The 21870-nt window shown below is 42.9% G+C and overlaps 1 protein-coding gene across 1 annotated transcript in view; it reads left to right on the forward strand.

Annotated features, from left to right (window-relative positions):
• csmd1b (CUB and Sushi multiple domains 1b) overlaps nt 1–21870 on the forward strand; it is a 2043836-nt gene that overhangs the window by 1684131 nt on the left and 337835 nt on the right. The window contains exons 37-39 of the mRNA XM_078213588.1: nt 12449–12573; nt 13529–13625; nt 15122–15226. Coding sequence (XP_078069714.1) covers nt 12449–12573; nt 13529–13625; nt 15122–15226 — 327 coding nt within the window. The remainder of the gene's footprint in view (nt 1–12448; nt 12574–13528; nt 13626–15121; nt 15227–21870) is intronic.

Here is a 21870-nt window from a genome sequence, read left to right on the forward strand (position 1 = left end):
TTGTTGAGGAGAATACTGAGATACAGGCTATTAGACTAGACGGTATTGAGGTTCATAAGGAGGAGGTGTTAGCAATTCTGGAAAGTGTGAAAATAGATAAGTCCCCTGGGCCGGATGGGATTTATCCTAGGATTCTCTGGGAGGCTAGGGAGGAGATTGCAGAGCCTTTGGCTTTGATCTTTATGTCGTCATTGTCTACAGGAATAGTGCCAGAAGACTGGAGGATAGCAAATGTTATCCCCTTGATCAAGAAGGGGAGTGGAGAGAACCTTGGTAATTATAGACCAGTTAGCCTTACTTCTGTTGTGGGCAAAGTTTTGGAAAGGATTATAAGAGATAGGATTTATAAGCATCTAGAAAGGAATAATTTGATTAGGGATAGTCAACACGGTTTTGTGAAGGGTAGGTCGTGCCTCACAAACCTTATTGAGTTCTTTGAGAAGGTGACCAAAGAGGTGAATGAGGGTAAAGCAGTTGATGTGGTGTATATGGATTTCAGTAAAGCGTTTGATAAGGTTCTCCACGGTAAACTATTGCAGAAAATACAGACGCATGGGATTGAGGGTAATTTAGTGGTTTGGATCAGAAATTGGCCAGCTGTAAGAAGACAGAGGGTGGTGGTTGATGGGAAATGTTCATCCTGGAGTTCAGTTACTAGTGGTGTACCGCAAGGATCTGTTTTGGGGCCACTGCTGTTTGTCATTTTTATAAATGACCTGGATGAGGTCGTAGAAGGATGGGTTAGTAAATTTGCGGATGACACTAAAGTCGGTGGAGTTGTGGACATTGTGGAACGATGTTGCAGGTTACAGAGGGACATAGACAAGCTGCAGAGCTGGGCTGAGAGGTGACAAATGGAGTTTAATGCGGAAAAGTGTGAGGTGATTCACTTTGGAAGGAGTAACGGCAATTCAGAGGACTGGGCTAATGGTAAGTTACTTGGTAGTGTGGATGAGCAGAGAGATCTTGGTGTCCATGTGCATGGATCCCTGAAAGTTGGCACCCAGGTTGATAGGGTTGTTAAGAAGGCGTACAGTGTGTTAGCTTTTATTGGTAGAGGGATTGAGTTTTGGAGCCATGAGGTCATGTTGCAGCTGTACAAAACTCTGGCGCGGCCGCACTTGGAGTATTGCGTACAGTTCTGGTCACCGCATTATAGGAAGGATGTGGAAGCATTGGAAAGGGTGCAGAGGAGATTTACCAGGATGTTGCCTGGTATGGTGGGAAGGTCTTATGAGGAAAGGCTGAGGGACTTGAGGTTGTTTTCATTAGAGAGAAGAAGGTTAAGAGGTGACTTAATAGAGGCATACAAGATGAGAAGAGGATTAGATAGGGTGGACAGTGAGAGCCTTTTTCCTCGGATGGTGATGGCTAGTACAAGGGGACATAGCTTTAAATTGAGGGGTGATAGATATAGGACAGATGTCAGAGGTAGGTTCTTTACTCAGAGAGTAGTAAGGGCGTGGAATGCCCTGCCTGCAGCAGTAGTGGACTCGCCAGCATTAAGGGCATTTAAATGGTCATTGGATAAACAAATGGATGATATTGGAATAGTGTAGGTTAGATGGGCTTTGGATTGGTTTCACAGGTCGGCGCAACATCGAGGGCCGAAGGGCCTGTACTGCGCTGTTATGTTCTATGGATCAACATGGAGGTTATGAAGGGCCATGGGAAGATGAGCGGGGGCATGACGTGACTTGCATGGCAGGGGCATGGGGATTATCTGAGGGTGGTGAGGGATGAGTGTTGGAGGGCTTTTCTTTTGTTTCATTCTTTTTTTCATCCCTGGGACAGAGTGCCACTGTCCCAAGGCAAATCTTTCCGCTCACCTCACCTCCACACCTGGCCTGCCCCCATGCTGCCTCCTCATTGCTTCCGGGGTATCTGCAAGAAAACTCTGAACATTGGGAGACCGTTGTTAAGGTGGTGAGGAGGGCATATGAAGATACTTTGCTCAGCAAATATTGGCATTGAATAAAAAAAACAGGAAAATATTTTAAAACTCTACAAATGCCCAGTTGGCATCAGTCTAAATCTAAACTTCACACTTTAGGAAGGATATCAGTGCTTTGGAGAGGATGCAGGGGTTCACAATGGTTTAAGGGCCCGATTTTACCATAGTGTAACGGGCGCGAAAACATGGTAAAGTCGGGCGTGAGGCCATTAACGCAATCCGAGCCCGCATCCGTGCAGATGCCCACTTTACCAAGGTCTGAAAATCGCCGCGATCCGATTCGCATCCGAAACGGGCGCAACGGCGATTTAAATGCATTTGCATGCATTTAAATTGAATTAATGCGCTGCCCGCCCAACTTTACCAACATTTCCCCTTTTACCATTGCGTTTGCGTGTCCAGATTCAGCGCGAAACAGATCTGCTCGGCAAAGGTCTGTTTCGGGCACTCCAGCTTCTGAAGAGGTAAGTTCAAAGCTTCCACAGCTCTCTGGCTCAGATCGGTGGTGGGGAGCGGGGAGGAGGGAGACAGGCCAGATCATTCTCTGGTTTTGGGGGTGGGGGGGGGGGTAGGAGGCGGCGAGTCAGATGTATCTCTGGTTGTGGGGGGGTAGGAGGAGGCGAGTCAGATGTATCTCTGGTTGGGGGGTGTAGGGAGGTGGGTCAGATCATTCTCTGGTGAGGGGGCGGCGGGAGAAGGGAGGCCCAATTATTTTCTGGTGGGGGGGGCAGGGGAGGAGGCGGGTCAGATGTATATCTAGTCGGGGGGGGTGGGGGGGGCGGATCGCTCTCTGGTTGCGGCAGGGGGGAGGCCAGATTGTTGTCTGGTGGTGGGGGGGGGGGGGGGGGGGGGAAGGGAGGATGGCAGAGGGAGGCCAGATTGTTGTCTGGTGAGGGGGTGGTGGGGGTGGGGCAGAAGGAGGCCAGATGGTTGTCTGGTGGGGGGGTGAGGAGGGAGGTGGGGGGGCAGGGGGGATCAGCTGCCACTCTGCGGGCAATCGGTGGGAAGGCGGAGGGGCAGAGGGTCACGATCATTTTGGGTAGCGGGGCATGGATGGATAAGGAGGACAGTTATGCTGTGGGGGTTTGGTGATGTCTGTGGGGGCCATCGCTTTTTGCGGCCCGGGAGCGATGTGACAGCAGCGCATTTTTCAAATTTTTTTTCTCACAGCGCATGCGCAGTTCAAAACTCCAATCGTTTCAGGCCCTCTCCGATCGATAAGCCCCGCCCACAACACAATTTTCTTTTTCAAGCTAAGTGCATATGGGGGCACCTGGGAACAGATTTCCAAGTCGGATCTGAATTGCGCCCAGATTCAGCACTTCGAGTGAAAATGGTAAAATCGCGCCCTCAGTATAAGATGGTCAGTTTCATTCTGAAAGGGAACTCAAGAAAAGCTTATTTACTCAGAGCAGTTGGAATATTATATTCACTACCACAAGGGTTCCAAGAGGTGACTAACATCAGTGAATTTAAGGGAAGTTACATAAACAAACAAAGAATATGTTGATTGGAATTTGATAAGAGGGGATGGGTTCGAACTTCTGTTGAACAGCAACAATAGTACAGACAAGTTGGACCCAATGCCTGTGCCTGTTCTTTAAATATTGTCAATGAGCAAGTTTAGTTATGTGGTGATATTGGAGAAGCTGTCATCCTTAGAGCAGAGAAGGTTAAGCGCAGACATAACCAACATATTTGTAATTATGAAGGGTATTGATCCAGCAAGTATAGAGAAACTGTTTCCCCTGCTAAATGAGTAAATAACCAGAAGTCATAGATTCAAAATAATCAAAAGGTGCGAAGGGGAAATCAGAATATTTTACTCACAGAGGATGGGGAATGGACTACCTGAAAAGGGTGGTGAAAGCAGTTTCCAAAGGAGCTTTCAAAAGGCACTCGAACATGTATAGTCATGCAGTGTGTAAAGAACTGAAATGTGAGACTACATTGGACAGTGTTTGTACTGTTTTCTTATTCTAATTCATTTTGTTACTTTAAACATGGAGTATACAGACATCTGTTGTAATGATACAGAATCAGGTTCTTCTGTGAATTGCTATCACATGATTCACCAAGAGGGCTCAGGTACATTACACTGCACAGTTCAATATGATTATAACTTGCAATGGTTGATTCAAAGCTCTTATACTAATTCTGCCTTTGATCTCTACGTTCCATGCATTGTACCACTGAAAATACAAGATATCAGACTAACAACACAGAACCAGAAAGATGCACTTAGTACTTCTCATCTCTCCTAATTATTTTGTCATGGTGGTTATATGTTCCACAGTTTCTCCCAACCACTTTATTGCTACAAACTCTGTAGCGAGGCCAACATCTCCCCGACCATCAGGACATAGATAAATGACATTCATACAGATCTTCAGTTCCTCATCCTTGCCTTAGGCCTGCTTCACGTTGCTTCTGTTGAAAGCTGGGTTTTGCTCATTGTGTGATGATCCTACAAACAGACAAATACATTGTGGTATAAGCGTAGTGTGGGCCCAGATTCGCACAGACAGGTCTTGCAAGGAGTGACTTCTTCTACGTAGTTAGATCCTATGATATATTTTACCTCTTTCCTTCCTTTGTCCTTCATCTTTCATCTCCTTTCCGTTTCCTCACATTTATATTGTTTTCTGGTCAATTCCTACTCAGACCTATATCTCTTTATGCTTGCTGCTCTCCCTTTCAACTGTATTTATAGTGTCCATGCCTCTTCCTCTCCTCCTTTTCTGTCTCCCATTCCTGTTTTGTTGCTCAACATGTATCTTTTTACATATGTTAAAGGACTTTGTTTCTTAGTTTTCATGATGGCTTTCTCTCTTTTCTGTATCTCTCTTTCTCATCCCACTGTTCTCATTGTTATGTGCTATGTTAATCCTTGTATCTCTTTATATTTATTTGCCCTTCTGTTTTGTGCTGTTACTTTTGTTGAACTTTAAAAGAAAGGAACAAAATGCAGTTACATAGCACTATTTGTGACCTCAGGACAGTCTGTAAAGTACATATTGAAATTTAGTCACTGGTGTAATGTAAGGAAGTGCAGCAGCCAATTGTGTACAGGCCCTATCAACAGCAATGACAAAATGACCAAATAATCTGTTGTAGTGATGCTCATTGAACTGACTTGTTTGAATAGTGCCATGAAATCCTTTACATTGACTGAAGAGGGCAGAAGAAGTCTCAATTTAACATCTCATTACGTCCATCAATGCAGCACATCCTCAAGTAGTGCAAGCGTAAGGTGTTTCGCTCCAGGTGTGATTCTATTAATCCACCAGGAAACTGTTATTAAAACAAACTTTATCTAACAGTAGTTAGAATATAACAAAAAGAATTGATGAAATGTCAGTCTGGATTATGTTTTTAAGATTCCAGAGTGGGGCTTGAACCCACGACCTTCTGGCTCAGAGCTAATAGTACCAACATTGGGCAAAGACTGACACCCAAGGGTGTCACTCACAGTCCTTCTGAATGTCTCGGATACCAGTACAGTTTACAGTGGAAACTCGACACATTTTGCATTAAAAGGCTTCCCAGTGAACAAAGCTGAGAAAGAGATGCTGTATTTGGGGCTACTCAGAAGTCAGTACACATAGGATCTGTGCAAAATATGGCAGGGTAATTGAGGCATTTATTCATTCACCTGAGAGATGCATTGTCAATTTGGGTGTTAGGCTCTTGGAGCTGTTGCCTTCCAGAAATTGGACATTACAAAAAAATATTGATTGTTTTGGCTTTTGACAAGAAAGAATTTCTATTGTTGTGTGCCACCGTGACATCGATCTCTTATTAAAGTCACAATGCAAGCACACAACCACTGTATCTTACATGACCCTCTGGAAAGCTTCTCATCCTATTATATCCAGTGACAGGGACCAGATCAGAAACTCTGAGGTATATTATCAAGTTAGCCTAGACCCAAAGTTTATTTGATTTTGGCATTAGTGCTCCAGGTGTGATTCTATTAATCCACGAGGAAGCTGTTATTAAAACAAACTTTATCTAATAATACAGTTAGAATATGACAAAAAGAATTAGCGTAACTTTTACCAGTTGAAATACCTGAACATGATGAGGTACAATTCTTAACAGCTATCTCTATAGTTCCAATTTAAGCAAGATCCCCACAGATATACGTCCTTCTTCAGAATCAGTTAGCCCAAAAACAGATATGTTCATGCGGGTGCTACATTTCCAGCCTTTAACCTCTGTGGACAGAGATCCAGACAGACACCTTTCTTCTGACTCTCATACAGCAGTCTCCAGAGAAAAGAAAATATCTTCAAACAGCAGAACTTCAGAGAAAGACCTGCTATTTTCTGGTAGGTCCCAGTCTCCAATTTCAAGTGGGAGACAGAGCAATTTCTTCTCTCTCCAGATAACAATCAACTTATCAAGCCTCACTCTGAAAAACCCCAGGGGAGAACACTAAAATAACCACACTGCATTAGTCCAGATTAAAAATAGACATTCCAATAATTTAGATCAATTATGCTGTTGCTGTAACAACATGGGCTGCTGGATACAGACAAAGTGGCTCTGATAACAGAACAGATTGCTAAAAATGATCCTGCGCAAGAAACATGACATAAATACAGGTCTTTAAGGCACAGTATCTTCACACCTATTCCCCAACCAATTGTATTTTTCTGCATCCCAAATTCTCACTTTACTTTGCTATTAACATGTGGTGAGTAAGATAAATGAAACTATGGCAAATACATTACATCTGCATGTTGTAATCCAATTATTACCCAACCTCTAATCTTCTTTCAAGTAAAGACTACATTTTTTTCCAAATGCCCACATACAACGCCACAGGAGATGAACTGGTATTGTAGCAGTGCATGTGTTTTATAATACAATAAAGATTCTAGATTCCATGGGTAAAATATATTCACAAATTGCAATATACAACACGATGGCAATAAACTGGATGGTGCATTTGCATACTTGAGTCATTGATCATACTTAATATTTTTTATTTTGATGGTCGTTGATAAAAGCTAAAAAAAAGTCATACGTTGCTGCAGCAGGGTATCTAACAGCATCTAACATCAAACTTGCTCCTGCACCCTTTAGCTCCCAAAATCATTGGGTGTTTGAGACTTGAGTAAACAAAGATATGTTCTTAACCTGTGTGATTTAAAGATTAGGAAATAAACAGTGGAAGGATGAAGACAGAATGTGAATTAAAGGAGCTGAATTCAATGTCAAATCGAATATTGAAATAAAGAGAGGGATCAGTTCGCTTGAGAGAAAAGAAATAAAAAGGGAAAATAAGAAAAATAAATCAAGGGTGGGATTTTCTCGCCCTTCCCACCAATGGGATCTTTCCATCCTGCCTAAGATGACCCTCCCATGGCAGGTTCTGTGGCTGCATAGCTGGTGAGCGAAGGAAATAGCCATTGACTTCGGTGGGACCGATAGATCCGGAAATGGCAGCCAAAGTCAAAATTTGCATTTTTAAAATCTCCCTGAAAATATCACATCTGAATGAATGAAGCTGCTTGGTTGTATTATTTCATTTCCAGTGTTAGAGAGGTTGGTTAGCAGCAATAAACAATTATCACATTGTTAAGATGACACTTGTAATTATAAACCCCAAAACATAGAAATCATAGAATAGAACCCCTACAGTGCAGAAGGAGGCCATTGAACCTGCACCAACAACAATCCCACCCAGGCCCTATCCCCATAACCCCAAGTATTTACCCTGCTGATCCCCCTGACTCTAAGGGCCCTATTTTACCATTTTGATTCGAAGTGCTGGGCGGACTTCAACCTGGGAGTATTTCAGATCCGACTTTGAGACCCGGTCTGAGGTGCCCCCATATGCACTCTGCCTGCAAAAACATCAGCGAGTCCGAATCACGCTGCAAAAGCCTGTGGGTGGGACTAAATGTGCCCGAACCCTGCAGCTCCAATCGGCACTTCCAACTGTACATGCGCAGAAAAAAACTGATAGAATGCTGCTCCCCTGTCACATCCCTCCCGGGCTGGATAATGCCTCCCCCTGGAACCCACTTACATTGCCCCACCCTCCCCAACATTACTGACCTCCTTATCCCCCCCCACTCCCTCTGCCACCCAGATCTATCGTGGGCCCTTCCCCCTTTTCCCCTCACCGATCCCAAGCAGAGTGGCTGCGGATCCCTTTCACCCTCACTGCTCTCAGGCAGAGTGGTAATGGACCCCCCTTCACCCTCATTGATCTCAGGCAGAGTGGCAGTGGATTCCCCTTCACTGATCTCAGGCAGAGTGGCAGCTGACCCCTCCCCTTCCCCCTCACTGATCTCAGGCAGAGTGACAATGGACCCCCCCCCCTTCCAATTGACTGATCTCAGGCAGAGTGGCAGTGAAACCCCCTTCCCCTCCACTGATCTCAGGCAGAGTGACAGCGGACCCCCTTTCACCCTCACTGATCTCAGGCAGAGTGGCAGCAGACCGCCCTGGGACACCCCCCCCCCCCCCCCCCCCCCAAAAAAAAATCTCAAGCAGAGTGGCAGCGGATGCAAATGCATTTAAATGGCTGTCACGCCTGTTTTGGTCACGGTCCTGGTCACGGCCATTTTTGAGCCTTGGTAAAGGGGGACCGGCGCGGAGGCAGGCACAGGTCACACTACTTGCCTCACGCCCAACTTTGCCAAGTTTTTGCGCCCAAAAACGGGTGCAACGCAATGGTAAGTTCGTGCCCTCAGGGTCACGAGTACACTGAAGGAGAATTTAACATGGCCAATGCACCTAACCTGCACATCTTTGGACTGTGGGAGGAAACCGGAGCACCTGGAGGAAACCGATGTAGACACGGGGAGAATGTGCAAACTCCAAACAGTCACCCAAGGCCGGAATTGAACCCAGGTTCCTAGTGCTATGATGCAGCAGTGCTAACCACTGAAATTATCTGAGGTGGGTTCAGTTCAGAAATATCAGAGAAATCCAATAACTTCACAGCAATGTTGAGGCACGCAGTAAAAAAAGCCATTTTGTAAAGCTAATGATGGTTCAGCGCAAGTCAGTTTGAAGCTGTTATATCACATAAGCTTCAATAATGGTGAGTTCCTTTAGTTTCATAATCATGTTGATGCCAAATTTTGGCCCATTGTTTGTGCTGCATTGGGTGTGATCTGATCTGTTTGAAAAATAAAGCAGAACGCTTGGTATATGGACCCCATCTTATCCAGCTGCACATATTGACATTTGGCATAGGTTGACAAGCTGAAGGAGCAGATGTTAGAGGATGTTTGGAGATGGGAACAAGTCATGCTCTGGTACATTCAGACAAGTGATTGATATTACTGATGTGGTCACCCGGAGCTGTGTCTGTTGAGCTTGGTAAGAGTTTTAACAACACCAGGTTAAAGTCCAACAGGTTTATTTGGTAGCAAATACCATTAGCTTTCGGAGCGCTGCTCCTTCATCAGATGGAGTGGAAATGTGCTCTCAAACAGGGCACAGAGACATAAAATCAAGTTACAGAATACTGATTAGAATGCGAATCCCTACAACCAACCAGATCTTAAAGATACAGACAATGTGGGTGAAGGGAGCATTAAGCACAGGTTAAAGAGATGTGTATTGTCTCCAGACAGGACAGCCCGCAAGTCCAGGAGGCAAGCTGTGGGGGTTACTAACCCTGTGGGTAACCCTGTTAGTAACCCCCACAGCTTGCCTCCTGGACTTGCGGGCTGTCCTGTCTGGAGACAATACACATCTCTTTAACCTGTGCTTAATACTCCCTCCACCCACGTTGTCTGTATCTTTAAGATCTGGTTGGCTGTAGGGATTCGCATTCTAATCAGTATTCTGTAACTTGATTTTGTGTCTCTGTGCCCTGTTTGAGAGCACATTTCCACTCCATCTGACGAAGGAGCAGCGCTCCGAAAGCTAATGGTATTTGCTACCAAATAAACCTGTTGAACTTTAACCTGGTGTTGTTCAAACTCTTACTGCGTTCACCCCAGTCCAACGCCGGCATCTCCACATCTGTTGAGCTTGAACAGACAGCATATCCCAGTGAGCTGATAATGGAGTAGGTTGGGAACTCCTCGATACGATTACACCTTCCAATCTTCTAAACTCGAGAAAGTATAAACCACATTAATGTTTCAGATTCCAGTATCTGCAGTAATTTGCTTTTTCCGCATTAATGGAAACTCTTTTTGAGTTCTGTCAAATGGTCATTTGGACTTGAAACTTTAACTCTGTTTCTCTCCACAAATGCTGCCAGACCTGCTGAGTTTATCCAGCATTTTCTGTTTTTATTATTGAAGTATAACTTCCAACATTTTGTGTTCCAGTTCAAGGGAGAGGAAGCCCAAACTTCCATTGGTCTTTCTGAATGTTTTTTGTTTATAACGGTGCAGTATCTTTCGGTGATTTATGTACAAGGACATCTAAATTGCATTGCTCTTTTACAATTCCTAGCCTCTCTCCATGCAGAAAGTATTTTGATTTGTCTTTCTCAGATCTAAATTGGATATTTCACATTTCCCCACTTTGAATTCCATCTATCATAGTTTTTCTTACTCACTTAGTTTATCTCAGACAGACCTTAAGAAAACATGTACAAATCTAACCTCAAGTGATTAAATGGTCTGTTTCATTTTATTTAATGATTAAGTGGTACGTTTCAAGTTTGTTTCTAGTTATAAAAATAAAATCAATCTTTGCTTAATTCAGATATTTGTGGGTGGTAGAATTGTAGGAATTGGGAACAATAGTCCTGTTGAATACCATTGGAAGAAAGAAAAAGTTTGTGTGCGCAAAATAGAATGAATATATAAATAAGATTGAGGCAAAATAGATAAGAAAACAGAAACCTGCCAGGACTGGAAACTTGAAATAAAATTGGAAAACAACTGCAAATGCTTGGAAACTCAGTCAGCATGTGTAAAGGGAAAAATAGGAGATTGTATGATCAACAGTCCTGATTTTTATATATATTGCTGATCCTTTCTGATCTTCCAGCACCTTCTGCTCAGAAATTTTTCTTTTTTAATTAATCGTCCGTGGATTGTGAGTGTTGCAGACAAAAAGAGCATTTATTGCCCATCCCTAATTCCCCCAAGAAAGCCCACCAAGGAGCTGCAGATGTGAAACAGATTCTGCCCGACACCTGGACAAGAAAAAAACCAACTGATCAAATACTATGCAGAGTACTGTGGTCCCTGTGCCACAGGGCCATGAGAATATCATTTATGCAATTCAGTGGGTCGAACTCAGTGGAATCATAATGACTTTGAGTTTTGTTGAATTACCACAGGAGGTTGGCTGGGCAGTCTATGTGCATTTTAATTAGTGACTGGTTGGAGATTGTTTCTATTTCACCAAGTTAAAATGTGTAAATTTTACCTCGTCTATCTTCCTTTTTATAGTTCTATGGGGGTGATTTGAGTCTGCGTGCTCCGCAGGAATAGCAGCCCACTCAAAGCCCATAGAGACTTAGAAAGCGTGAGTCGTGCCGGTGAATATCCAAGTTCCAATCTTCCAATCCCTTCGTCTGCAGAGTAGCATTAAACATTTCACGGGATCCCAGGAAGCTCAATGATTGAGAGGAATTGGGGGGGTGGGTAGAGAAGTGCTGACTCTAATCAGAGTTGGGGAGAAGAATCCCTAAGATAGTGAGCTAGAGGGGAGGTTTATTCCTGTTAAATTCAGTGCACCCTTTAAAAATGACACTCCGATCCCAGTACAGTCGGGTTTTGCTGGCATGTTGAAGCCCTCCATGATGGTGTGAAACACACCCCCTTGAAATTTAGGGAGTGTCGTAAGATCTGGAAGGAAAACCGGCATGTTTCTCTGGAGAGGAAACCAAGGAATTTCTCTAGAGAGAAACACACCGATTTTCTTGCTGGAAATAACACTTCAGCATTGTTTGGTAAGATACTTGTTTGAGTTCTTACTCAAGAGAGTTTGAAAGCAATTTTGCTCCATCTTCTTGAGTCACTATCGGTGAAGTGGAGCACATTTGTCATGCCTCCAGACTTGAGTGCAGCTGAACCCAGGTCTGATGTGTATTTGTGAGGTAATATTGTCCCCTTGAATGAAGCAAGTTCCTGATGCCCAGTTTGAATTTTTTTATATGGACGCCTCTGTGCTATATTCAAATGGAAATTGAAGCAAGAATTGCTAATAGATATTTGAATTTGGGGCTCACTAATAAGGTGACTTTCAGAACAGATGATCAGTCAAATTCTTTTTCTAAAGATAGAAAAAGTGCTCATCCAAATTCCATTTGGAGGGCGAGGTACCCCGGTTGTACTGGTTCTGAAGCAAATGCCTGGTGGTACTGTGTGTTTATTTTTGGAGTTTGGCCATATTGGGCCTTATGAGTGGATGGACGTCCCATTTCCATTGTAATTTTGACCGTGCACTATCTACATTTCCAAGCTCAACTATTTAAAATGCAGGCAGCAACACTTCGATTCATCAGCAGTGAAGTGTAATGGCATCATCTTCAGAGCTCTTCTTCTTTTTTAGTACCTTGCCGTGGAAATCTGACGGAAAGAAGAGGCACCATCCTCTCACCAGGCTACCCAGAGCCATATAGTAACAGCTTGAACTGTGTGTGGAAAATCACGGTAACCGAGGGAGCAGGTATTCAGGCAAGTTGTATATGTGCAGAAAGAACACCTTACTATTTAAGTTCACGAGACCCTGCAGCCACCTATCTGAAACTAATTTGACACTTCTTTCAGATAGCATGGTGATATCATTCCTTTCTTCTTATTAGCTTTAGATCTGTGGATTTTAGTCAGAGAAGTAAACTGACAAAAGGGAAGTTGGATCTGAATTACAAAAGTAATACTTTATAGAATTGCATGACTTGGAGTGTGATAGTTGAGCTGTAGTTTTTTATTTTATCAAATATAAATGTTAGGGTGACAATATAGCTGCACTGGCCAATATTGTAGTAACAATAAGATTAATCAATCATGTGTAAAATACATCCCTGAGCTGTAGGCAATCTGTAACTATTGCCAGGTTTCTCTGGCATCCTGGTGGTGTTTTTCTTGGCGGCGGGAGGTGGCACACCATTGGCTGGCAGCAGGATCTTCTGGTCCTGCTGCTGTCAATGGGATTTCCACTGATTCCACCCTGCGCTGTGGGGAAACAAATGATGGGGGTGCGCCATTGGCGGGACCAAAAGATCCTGCCGAAGTGAAAAGCCAGAAGATCGCGCCCCAGATTTAGTCATGACAGAGAAGGAAGTCCTTCCAATTGCTGCAAATACAGTAACAGGACGGGATTTTCCAACCACCTCTCTCCAAGGGGTGTGTTTTTTGGCACCAGAAGCGGCTCGCCATTGGCTGCTTGCAGGATCGTTTGGTCCCACTGAGATCTGTGGCATTCTGTATGACTCGCCTGCCCCACTGCAAGGGATCCGGCCACAGAGGGTCACTATCAGCAGGACCGGAAGATCCCGCTGGTGGGAAAGGCTGGAAAATCCTGCCCACAGTTTGATTTGCAGCTACTGAGTCAGACTTAATTGCAGCGATCTGATGACACTGTGCATAACACTGAATTTTATTGCAATTAAATTCTGATTTTATTGAATAGATTCAAGTGATAACCTTTGCCACAGAGCATAACTGGGACTCCTTGGAAATATATGATGGTGGAGATGCAACTGCGCCAAGACTTGGGAGTTTCTCAGGTAAGAAATTAATACCACTTATATCAAGATGCACTTATATGGACTTCATTAGTGAACACAAAAGATATTTATTAATAAGAATTGTACAGCAGCCTCATGGCTGTAGCTAGCTCCCAAAATGTCTTTACTGAGGGGACTTTCTCACCATGGGGTGTTTCCACACACTCAGTCCCGATTAGTCACCCAGGCCATGTGACCCTTACTCTGCTGTGTTGCCCTTAAAGGGTCAATCATCACATATATCTTTGCTTTTTTTTAACCAAAAGAAATAGTGTTGTAGTGTTATTCATTCTTTCTATAGACCAATTGCAACAGGAGAATTTTATGCAGCCTGGCTGGAAATCTTTTCCAGATACATAGACCTTTCAGTTGTCCACTTAACTCTCACAATATGATTGGTGCCTCATGAAATTACCTCTATTATGTCAGATAAACCAAATGAAGAGAGTAGTGGTGGCAAGCTGTGTTTTGAAGCCCCTGAAGTCGTCCTCCTTTTTCTTAGCCCTTACAAATCAAGAACTCACCTTTGGGCTGTTCTTCAGTCAGGTTGCCACCCAGTGCTGGCTGGAGAGTGCATTCTGTCCAGTTCAGACTAAAGATAACAATTGGGGTCCTACATTGATCATAACAACGCTAATTTGCATTTTAAATTATACTGTTGACTCAACAGGCCAATTTGGCCCCTCATCTGAAGACATGGAGGGCATTGCCATGACCACAGTAATGATAGGGGCAGTAGTTCATTGCCCACCATTTTTGGGGTGCTATCATTCTCTTTCTGCGCTGGTATTATACTCCAGCTGTTTGCTTAACTAATTATAAAGGAAATGGCAATTTGAAGTATTTGAAACAAACAAACCTCATTTACCTTAAACCCTGGATAACATCAGTTTTTGATTTTATATGTTCTGATTAAAAATGCTATTTGTTTATTCCTTAACACGGCGTCGGCGGGGGAGGGTGCAGTGTGACTGGACATAGGATTATGTAACAGAAGGAAGTCATTCCACCTCAACCTATGCAAAACAAAGTTCATAAACGCAGACAGCATTTATCCACCTCAAAAATAGACAGAGTGGTGCAACCGGCAGGAAAAACAAGGAAGCCACCAGTCCCAAAGGTGGCTTTTTCCACCATGTTGTTCTGAAGTGAGCCTGCCCTGCTAGCAACTTCAGTTGTAAAAGGCCCCCAAAAGAATAGAAACCTCCCTCCCGATCAAACATTCACTCTTCCAGCAATGAAATGTCGTGAAATAGAGGACAAGGATGCAATGTTTTCCCCATTTATTCCTCAGTCTAGTAAAAGAAAGCAGTCTCTCCTGTTCTGTTGCTAGTATTGGTAACTTGGCTGCTAAAAAGAGATAAGGAATACAATCGGTTGAGTGACTCTCAACAATTGTGAATTATCAGTACAGCTCTTTTTATGGAAGGAGCCAGATTAAGATGTAATTCTTCATAGTATAGTTGGATTGAAAGAAGATTTTCTTTTCTTTTCAGGTACCACAGTTCCTGCCTTGTTGAACAGCACCTCCAATCAGCTCTACCTACACTTCCATTCTGACATAAGCGTGGCAGCAGCTGGCTACCACTTGGAATACAAAAGTAAGTAAAGCATAGCATTTATGCTGACATATACCAGCAGTCAAGTTAGCAAGAAGGCCAGTGTTTTGTTACGTGATTTATAATGTTTTAAAACAGTTGGATTTTAATTATGTATATGTCATGGTACATTTTGACTTCTTACAGTACAACATTTCTTATTTTGCATCGGGTCATTGAATTTGTTTTCATGTTGCACATTTGTACAGCTTGCAATATTGCCAGAGCTTTTCATAGACTTGGAAGCACAATGGGGGTTAGTTCTTATTCAGCCACTTCAGGAACATAGTATGAATCCCTGATAGCCTTTCTTGCCAGTGGTCGAATCACATGATTTGAGTTTGAGGTAATCTCAACAGTTCCTGATAAAATTGGGTACAAATTGACATGGAATTTTCAATGTTTACACTCCGAGTACCGATGAGTGATGTGGGTTATGGAAATTCAATGAGGAGGCACTGGCATTGCCACTGGACCAGTGATCCAGAGACGCAGAGCAAGATCTGATGAACTGGATTCAAATCCTATCATGGCAGATGGTGAAATTTGAATTCAGTAAAAAATCTGGAATTAAGAATCTACTGATGACCATGAAACCATTGTCGATTGTCATAAAAACCCATCTGGTTCACTCATGTTCTTTAGGGATGGAATTCTGCCATCCTTACCTGGTCTGGCCTTATATGTGACTCCAGATCCACAGCAGTGTGGTCGACTCTCAACTGCCTCTGAAGTGCAGAGTGGTAATAAATGCTGGCTCAGCTGTAATGCTGTAAAATGAATAAAAAAACACACTTCTGTGGTAAAGAGTAAGCATTATTATAGGTAGTACTGGTGTAATCAGATTTCCATAGTGAGTGGAGGTTGGGAACAATGTTATGGGGAATTTGAATGGGAGGTGGCTGAGCTGCAACTGTTGAAGATGCTTGATGGAAATGGGGCCAGTGGAATGGATTGGCCTGCCAGTATTTCCATGGTTCTCGCAACAAAATCCCAGGAATCTGGATACTAATAAGCTAAGTGTCCATATCCACCGTGGGCTGTATGTGAAACCCAACAGACATTCCGGCCTAGATGGGTGCAAGCCAGTTTAATGGGATGGATGCTCTGATTTCTTTAGGAAGCATTCTCTCAGTCTCTAGCTTCCCCCTCACCATGTTTGCAAGCATCACATCTTCCTTACAGCTGCTCTGCTCACCCCAAGGGAAAAATAATCTGTTCCCACAACACTGACATCTGTAAACCTGATGCCAAGGGGAAAAATGTAAAGCTGAGAGCTGTCCAGCATTTTTAGTTAATTGAGGTGACACGTGACAAAACATTGCTATCTAAAAATGAACAACTTCCTTGATCACAATCAGCATATTTTGTCTGATTGCATCTTGCCATTGAGTTTTGCAGTTATTAAACAAGCTGATATTGAAGGAAGTTATTCATAGCAACTTAAGTACCCAGTGGAGCCCATTAGCACACAATTTAGTTTGGTTTCATTAGAATAAATTTGACATAATGACAGCAAGTAAGTATGTAATAATGGCTGCAAAGCTTGGTATCATTATTCTCTTATTAAATACTGCATGAAACTCATATTTTTTCAATAGCAATTATAGGTTTAAATAATAAATGATATTGCACTATATTTATCCTGCAATTGTGGCTCAGTTGGCTGGGCGGCTGGTTTGTGATGCAGAGTGACACGAACAGTGCGGGTTCAATTCCTTTACCGGCTGAGGATATTTAACCATCAGGTTAAATCACCACTAGTCAGTTCTCCCCCTCATGGTGAGAGCAACCTATGGTCATCCAGGACTACCGTGACTTTGCCCTTCTTATAATTGGTAATGGATTGAAGGATGATGGGGAGAAGGCAGGAAAATAGGAATGAGAAGCATATCAGCCATGATCAAATGGCGGAGTGGACTTGATGAGCTGAATGGCCTAATTCTGCTCCTGTATCTTATGAATTTATGAATTGTGTGCATATTTTCTATGGCTATCTTTGTTGACTGCTGAATATTTAAAATGTGTTGTCCATTTTATTGGAGGTGAGAGTAGTTTAAGCAATATTTTAAATGTCACAAGTATCTGACTGTGACATGCACTTTACTTTAAAGCTGCAGGTTAAGTTGATGTAATCAATGCCAAGTCATGCTGAAGTTGCTTGTTGATAGATGTGAGGCTTATATTTTCTTGTGTGCTTTAGATCTTCAGTCAAAGTTTGAACCTTGCCCAAGATAATACCCCATATTCTCTTCTGAAGAATCAAGTTTACAAAGGGAATTGTTTATTGTTCAGTATGTTTGAAAAAAAATGAACGAGATAGAAGCAAAAGTATATCAGACTTGTGAAAGATTTAAGAATATTTTCGCAGACCCGCAGCATGAATCACAGAATCAGACAAAGTGCTTACTCTCAATTCACAGCAGCCGACATTTGCGCTAACTGAAACGTTACTGTTTGAATGTGCTGGTGACCATCGCAAGCCTGCTTTCAACTTTAAACAATTATTCAATGGCTCCCATGCTGGATCTTGCAGCCATCTCACCATCTTCCTGTGAACAGTGTGGCTCATCCATTTGCAACCACACTAACATGTGGTTAGGCTGACTTGGCAATATGCCACCTTATTGTTTTATCTGCATTTTATTGCTGTCATTTTTAGTACTTAAAACTACATTTTTTGCCTTGCACAACTTTTATTTTCAAATCATTAGCATCTTGGTTCCAAACACTGGTTGGATTTTCCTTCGGGGGCCAGGAATCCAATGTTGAGAGAACTTACATGTTCCAAACCCCGCACTGAATCAGACACCGTCACCCAACACGCTTTTGGGGGGAATGAACAATTAATCACCAGAGGGTGCACTCACTATCTAACTAATGACAGCAGTCTGACTCATAATGCTGCAGGTCCAATTGGGAGGCCCTCGAGCACGCAGGCACTCACGGAGTATTTATGAAATTATTACAAAATAGATCATCCACGGCTACCAGAACATCCTTGTGGAGTGAGAATCCCTCCACACAGTGGATAGTTGGCACAGCTGTGGCAATCTATCATCGGTAGCACAGGGGGTGTTTGAAATGTCCCTGGAGCACTGCCATATACCATGCGGAGGGCTGCCTCCACCATGTTTCAGCCTCAGTGGGGGATTCACAAGATGTCTGGACAATTTTAAGTCCCTTAATGACATTACTAGGCTGCCTATGGTAGGCATTTCTCCGCTGACCTGGTGTTTTTGAAAATGACTCGGGGACAAGACAGAGTGCTAACCAGCAATAGGCAATTCAGGGCCTTCCTTCTCCAGTTCCACCCGCATCCGGCTTTGAAAATCCAGTCTCTCTTTCACTTGTAGGTGGGAAGTTTTTCTAGGGATATCTATTGAAGAAAAAAACAAGTGCTTGGGACAAAGGCAAACACAGCTGTGCTTGATGTATTCTTTATGCATCCAGCTTTACCTCAGGATCCACATTTGCTATCCAATGCAATACTTGGTCACATCGCTATGGGATCTTGCAGAAAACTGACTCCAAATTGGACTGGCTCTTTTAACTGTTGTGCATTGATATTTGTCCGCTGGATCTTTCGAAAGCATTTGGCTTCAGACTTTATTGCAAACTTGAACCAAACATGGAAAAAGGAGCTGAATTTCCAGGTGAGGTGAAAATGCTCTTGCCATCAAGGCAGCATTTGACTAACTATGACATAAGAAAGTTCGAGCAAAATTGAAATCAATGCGAATTGGGAAGAAAACTCTTCACTGTTTGAGGTCTTACTTAGAAAGAAGGAAGAAGGTTGCAGTTGTTGGAGGCCAATCATCTCAGCTCCAGGACATCTCCATAGGATTTTCTCAGGGAAGTGTGCTAGGTCCAATCATCTTCAACTGCTTCATCAAATGACCTTCGTTCCATCATAAGATCAGACATGGAGATGTTTGCTGATGATTCCGTGGCATTTGTCCCATTTATAATTCCTCAGAACCCGAAGCAGTCCACGCCCACATGCAGCAAGATCCAAACAACATTTGAATTTGGGCTCATGTGGCGATTGCAATTCTCAAATACTAAGCAATGACCATCTCCAACAAGAAAGAAGCTAACCATTTCCTCTTGACATTCAACAGTATTACCGTTTCTGTAGCACTCATCTAAATCTTGAGGGTTACCATTCACCAAAAACTTAACTGGACCAACCACATAAATGCTGCAGCTACAAGTAGAAGTCAGAAGCTTGGAATTAACTCAACTCCTGATGCCCCAGAGCTTGCCTACCATCTACAAGGCAGCCGTCAGGAGTGTGATGGAATACTTTTCATTTACCTGGATGTGGCAGCTCCAATAACACTCAAGAGGTGCAACACAATTCAGGGCAAAGCAGTCCGCTTGATTGGCACACCATTCACTATCTTAAACATGCTATCCCTTCACTACTGATGCACAGCGGCAGCAGGTGTGTACCATCTACAAACAGCACTGTAGCAACTCCTCAAGCCTCTTTTGACAGTGCTCTCTACGTTCATCATCTCTTTTAGCTGGAAGGAGAAGGGCAGCAAGCATGTGGAAACACCAGCACCTGCAATTTCTCCTCCAAGTTATAAACTCCTGGAACTACCCCCCTAACAGAACAGTGGATATATCTACACCACATGGACTGCCATAGTTCAAGAAGGCAGCTCACCACCTTCTCAAGGGTAAAAAGTCAATAAATGCCATGCCCATATCCTTTGAACAAGTAAAGTAAATGAATCAAATGATATATGGCAAATCATATTGTGTTAAGTCAGATGACTACAGATGCACCAAACAAGGAGTTAGGCATATGCAGCTGGTACATCAAACACCTATAATTTAGAGACTGATAAACAGTCGCTGGAGTATGGCAACTTGGGGATTTTCACAGTAGCTTCATTGCAGTGTTACTGTAAGCCTATTTGTGACACTAATAAATAAATGTGGCAGCATCCCCACTTTGCCAGCTATCAAACCGATCTGGGCCTGAAACAATCTTAACAGTTGTAGATAGAGCTTATCTCCTGTTTTAAAAACGGGTGTCTATTTATTTCACTTTTGGGGTTTTCCTCCCCCTCCTAATTTTTGTAATAGCTGGAACCTATGTAAAGGTTACTCCCCAGAAGGAGAAAAATAGTTAGAAGGGAAATTAAGAACACAATGGTCTGGTCTGAACTACTTTTTCCTTCTGCATCCCACCCACACCTTCACTGCCACTGCCCTATACACCACCCACCCCCAACCCACCCAACCTTACTGGGATCTTCCAGCCAGGCCTCACCCTAGCAAGATCATGGCTTCCCTTGGAGTCCTCACTACTCCTCTTCAGAAGACTCTCTCTAACCCCAGCAGTGGACAATGGTCTCATCCGTTTGATTGGATAGCAACTTTCAGGAAGTGGGACTTCCTCTCACTCTCTCAGATGGGGCAGACGTCCTGCCCTAAGCCAATTTAAGGCCCAACAGCTGTAATATTTTTGCAAGGTGAATGGCCAAGTCCAGGCGAGCTAGCCGCTGACATTTACATTGGTCAGGGGTGTGGGAGTGAGGATCCAACCCCTGTGTAAAATTCAGTCCAGCTGAAATGTATTCACTTGCCTTTAAATGCGCACTTCCTTCCATATTTGATCTGTTGCCTAAACATTAGAAGAGCTCACTCTTTAATCTGGTTGTTGCCTCAAGGTTAACACTGTGCTGGAAAACTTTTGGTAAATATCCAATAGTTTCATACAGTAACCTCAGTGCACCTTGGCTTAATAAACATTCTCAGTATTTTCATTTTATTAATCGCACAGCATTATACTATAAGTGTGTGAATAACCTGTTAAAGCAAGCAAGATAAATTGGTTCACATTACAATTCCATTGTGCTCCTGGAGAAAAGGATCCGAGGGATGTGGGATTTATTCATCAAAAGGGAGAGACGTCTTTTTCTCCTCTTAAGCACATTTCTATTCTTATTTCACATTTAGTCCTTTGCTTTTGCATCCATTTCAAAGATAAAATAGTAACTTTGAGTCAGTTAGTTGTACCAATTACCGTCCAGCTATAGTTTTCCAAGGCATTAACTTTTCAGCACACAGCTCAATAGAGATTATCCCAGCAGGAGACTGGGTGGTATCATGTTAACTTATGGTGCTTCATTATATTGCAATCTGTCTTCCAAATCCTAGCAAAGCCAGGGTAAATTATACTTGGTGTAGTGACGAGACTTTTAAAAAATGTTTCCTGTTAAAAACTGAAATCTCGATTTAGCAACACAAGTGCAGAGAAATTTTAGTTCACCAGCTTGTTATTAACCAAAATTTACTTCTGTATACTTCAAAAGATTTGATCCGCCAGATTCCAGATAGAGTTCTTTCTCGAGCATCCTCTGTCGTTTTTATTATCCACTACAAATAATTTCCCAGTGCTCATCATAAATAGGACAGGAGATGAAAGCTCCATTTGTGAAACAAGAAATCCGTTCAAGCACCTGACATAGTGAAGAGGTAGAACTATAAATTCGACCCTAGTGTTGTAGGAAATATTGAAGACACTTGGAATATGTTTTGCAAATGAGTCAGGGATTTTTCTCACTTGAATGGTGGATGTGATCCCTGTGGTTGTGGTTGAAGAAAGAGATCAGTACTGTAATGAG

Source organism: Mustelus asterias, chromosome 5 (genome assembly GCF_964213995.1).
Source record: "Mustelus asterias chromosome 5, sMusAst1.hap1.1, whole genome shotgun sequence".
NCBI classification, from domain to species: domain Eukaryota; kingdom Metazoa; phylum Chordata; class Chondrichthyes; order Carcharhiniformes; family Triakidae; genus Mustelus; species Mustelus asterias.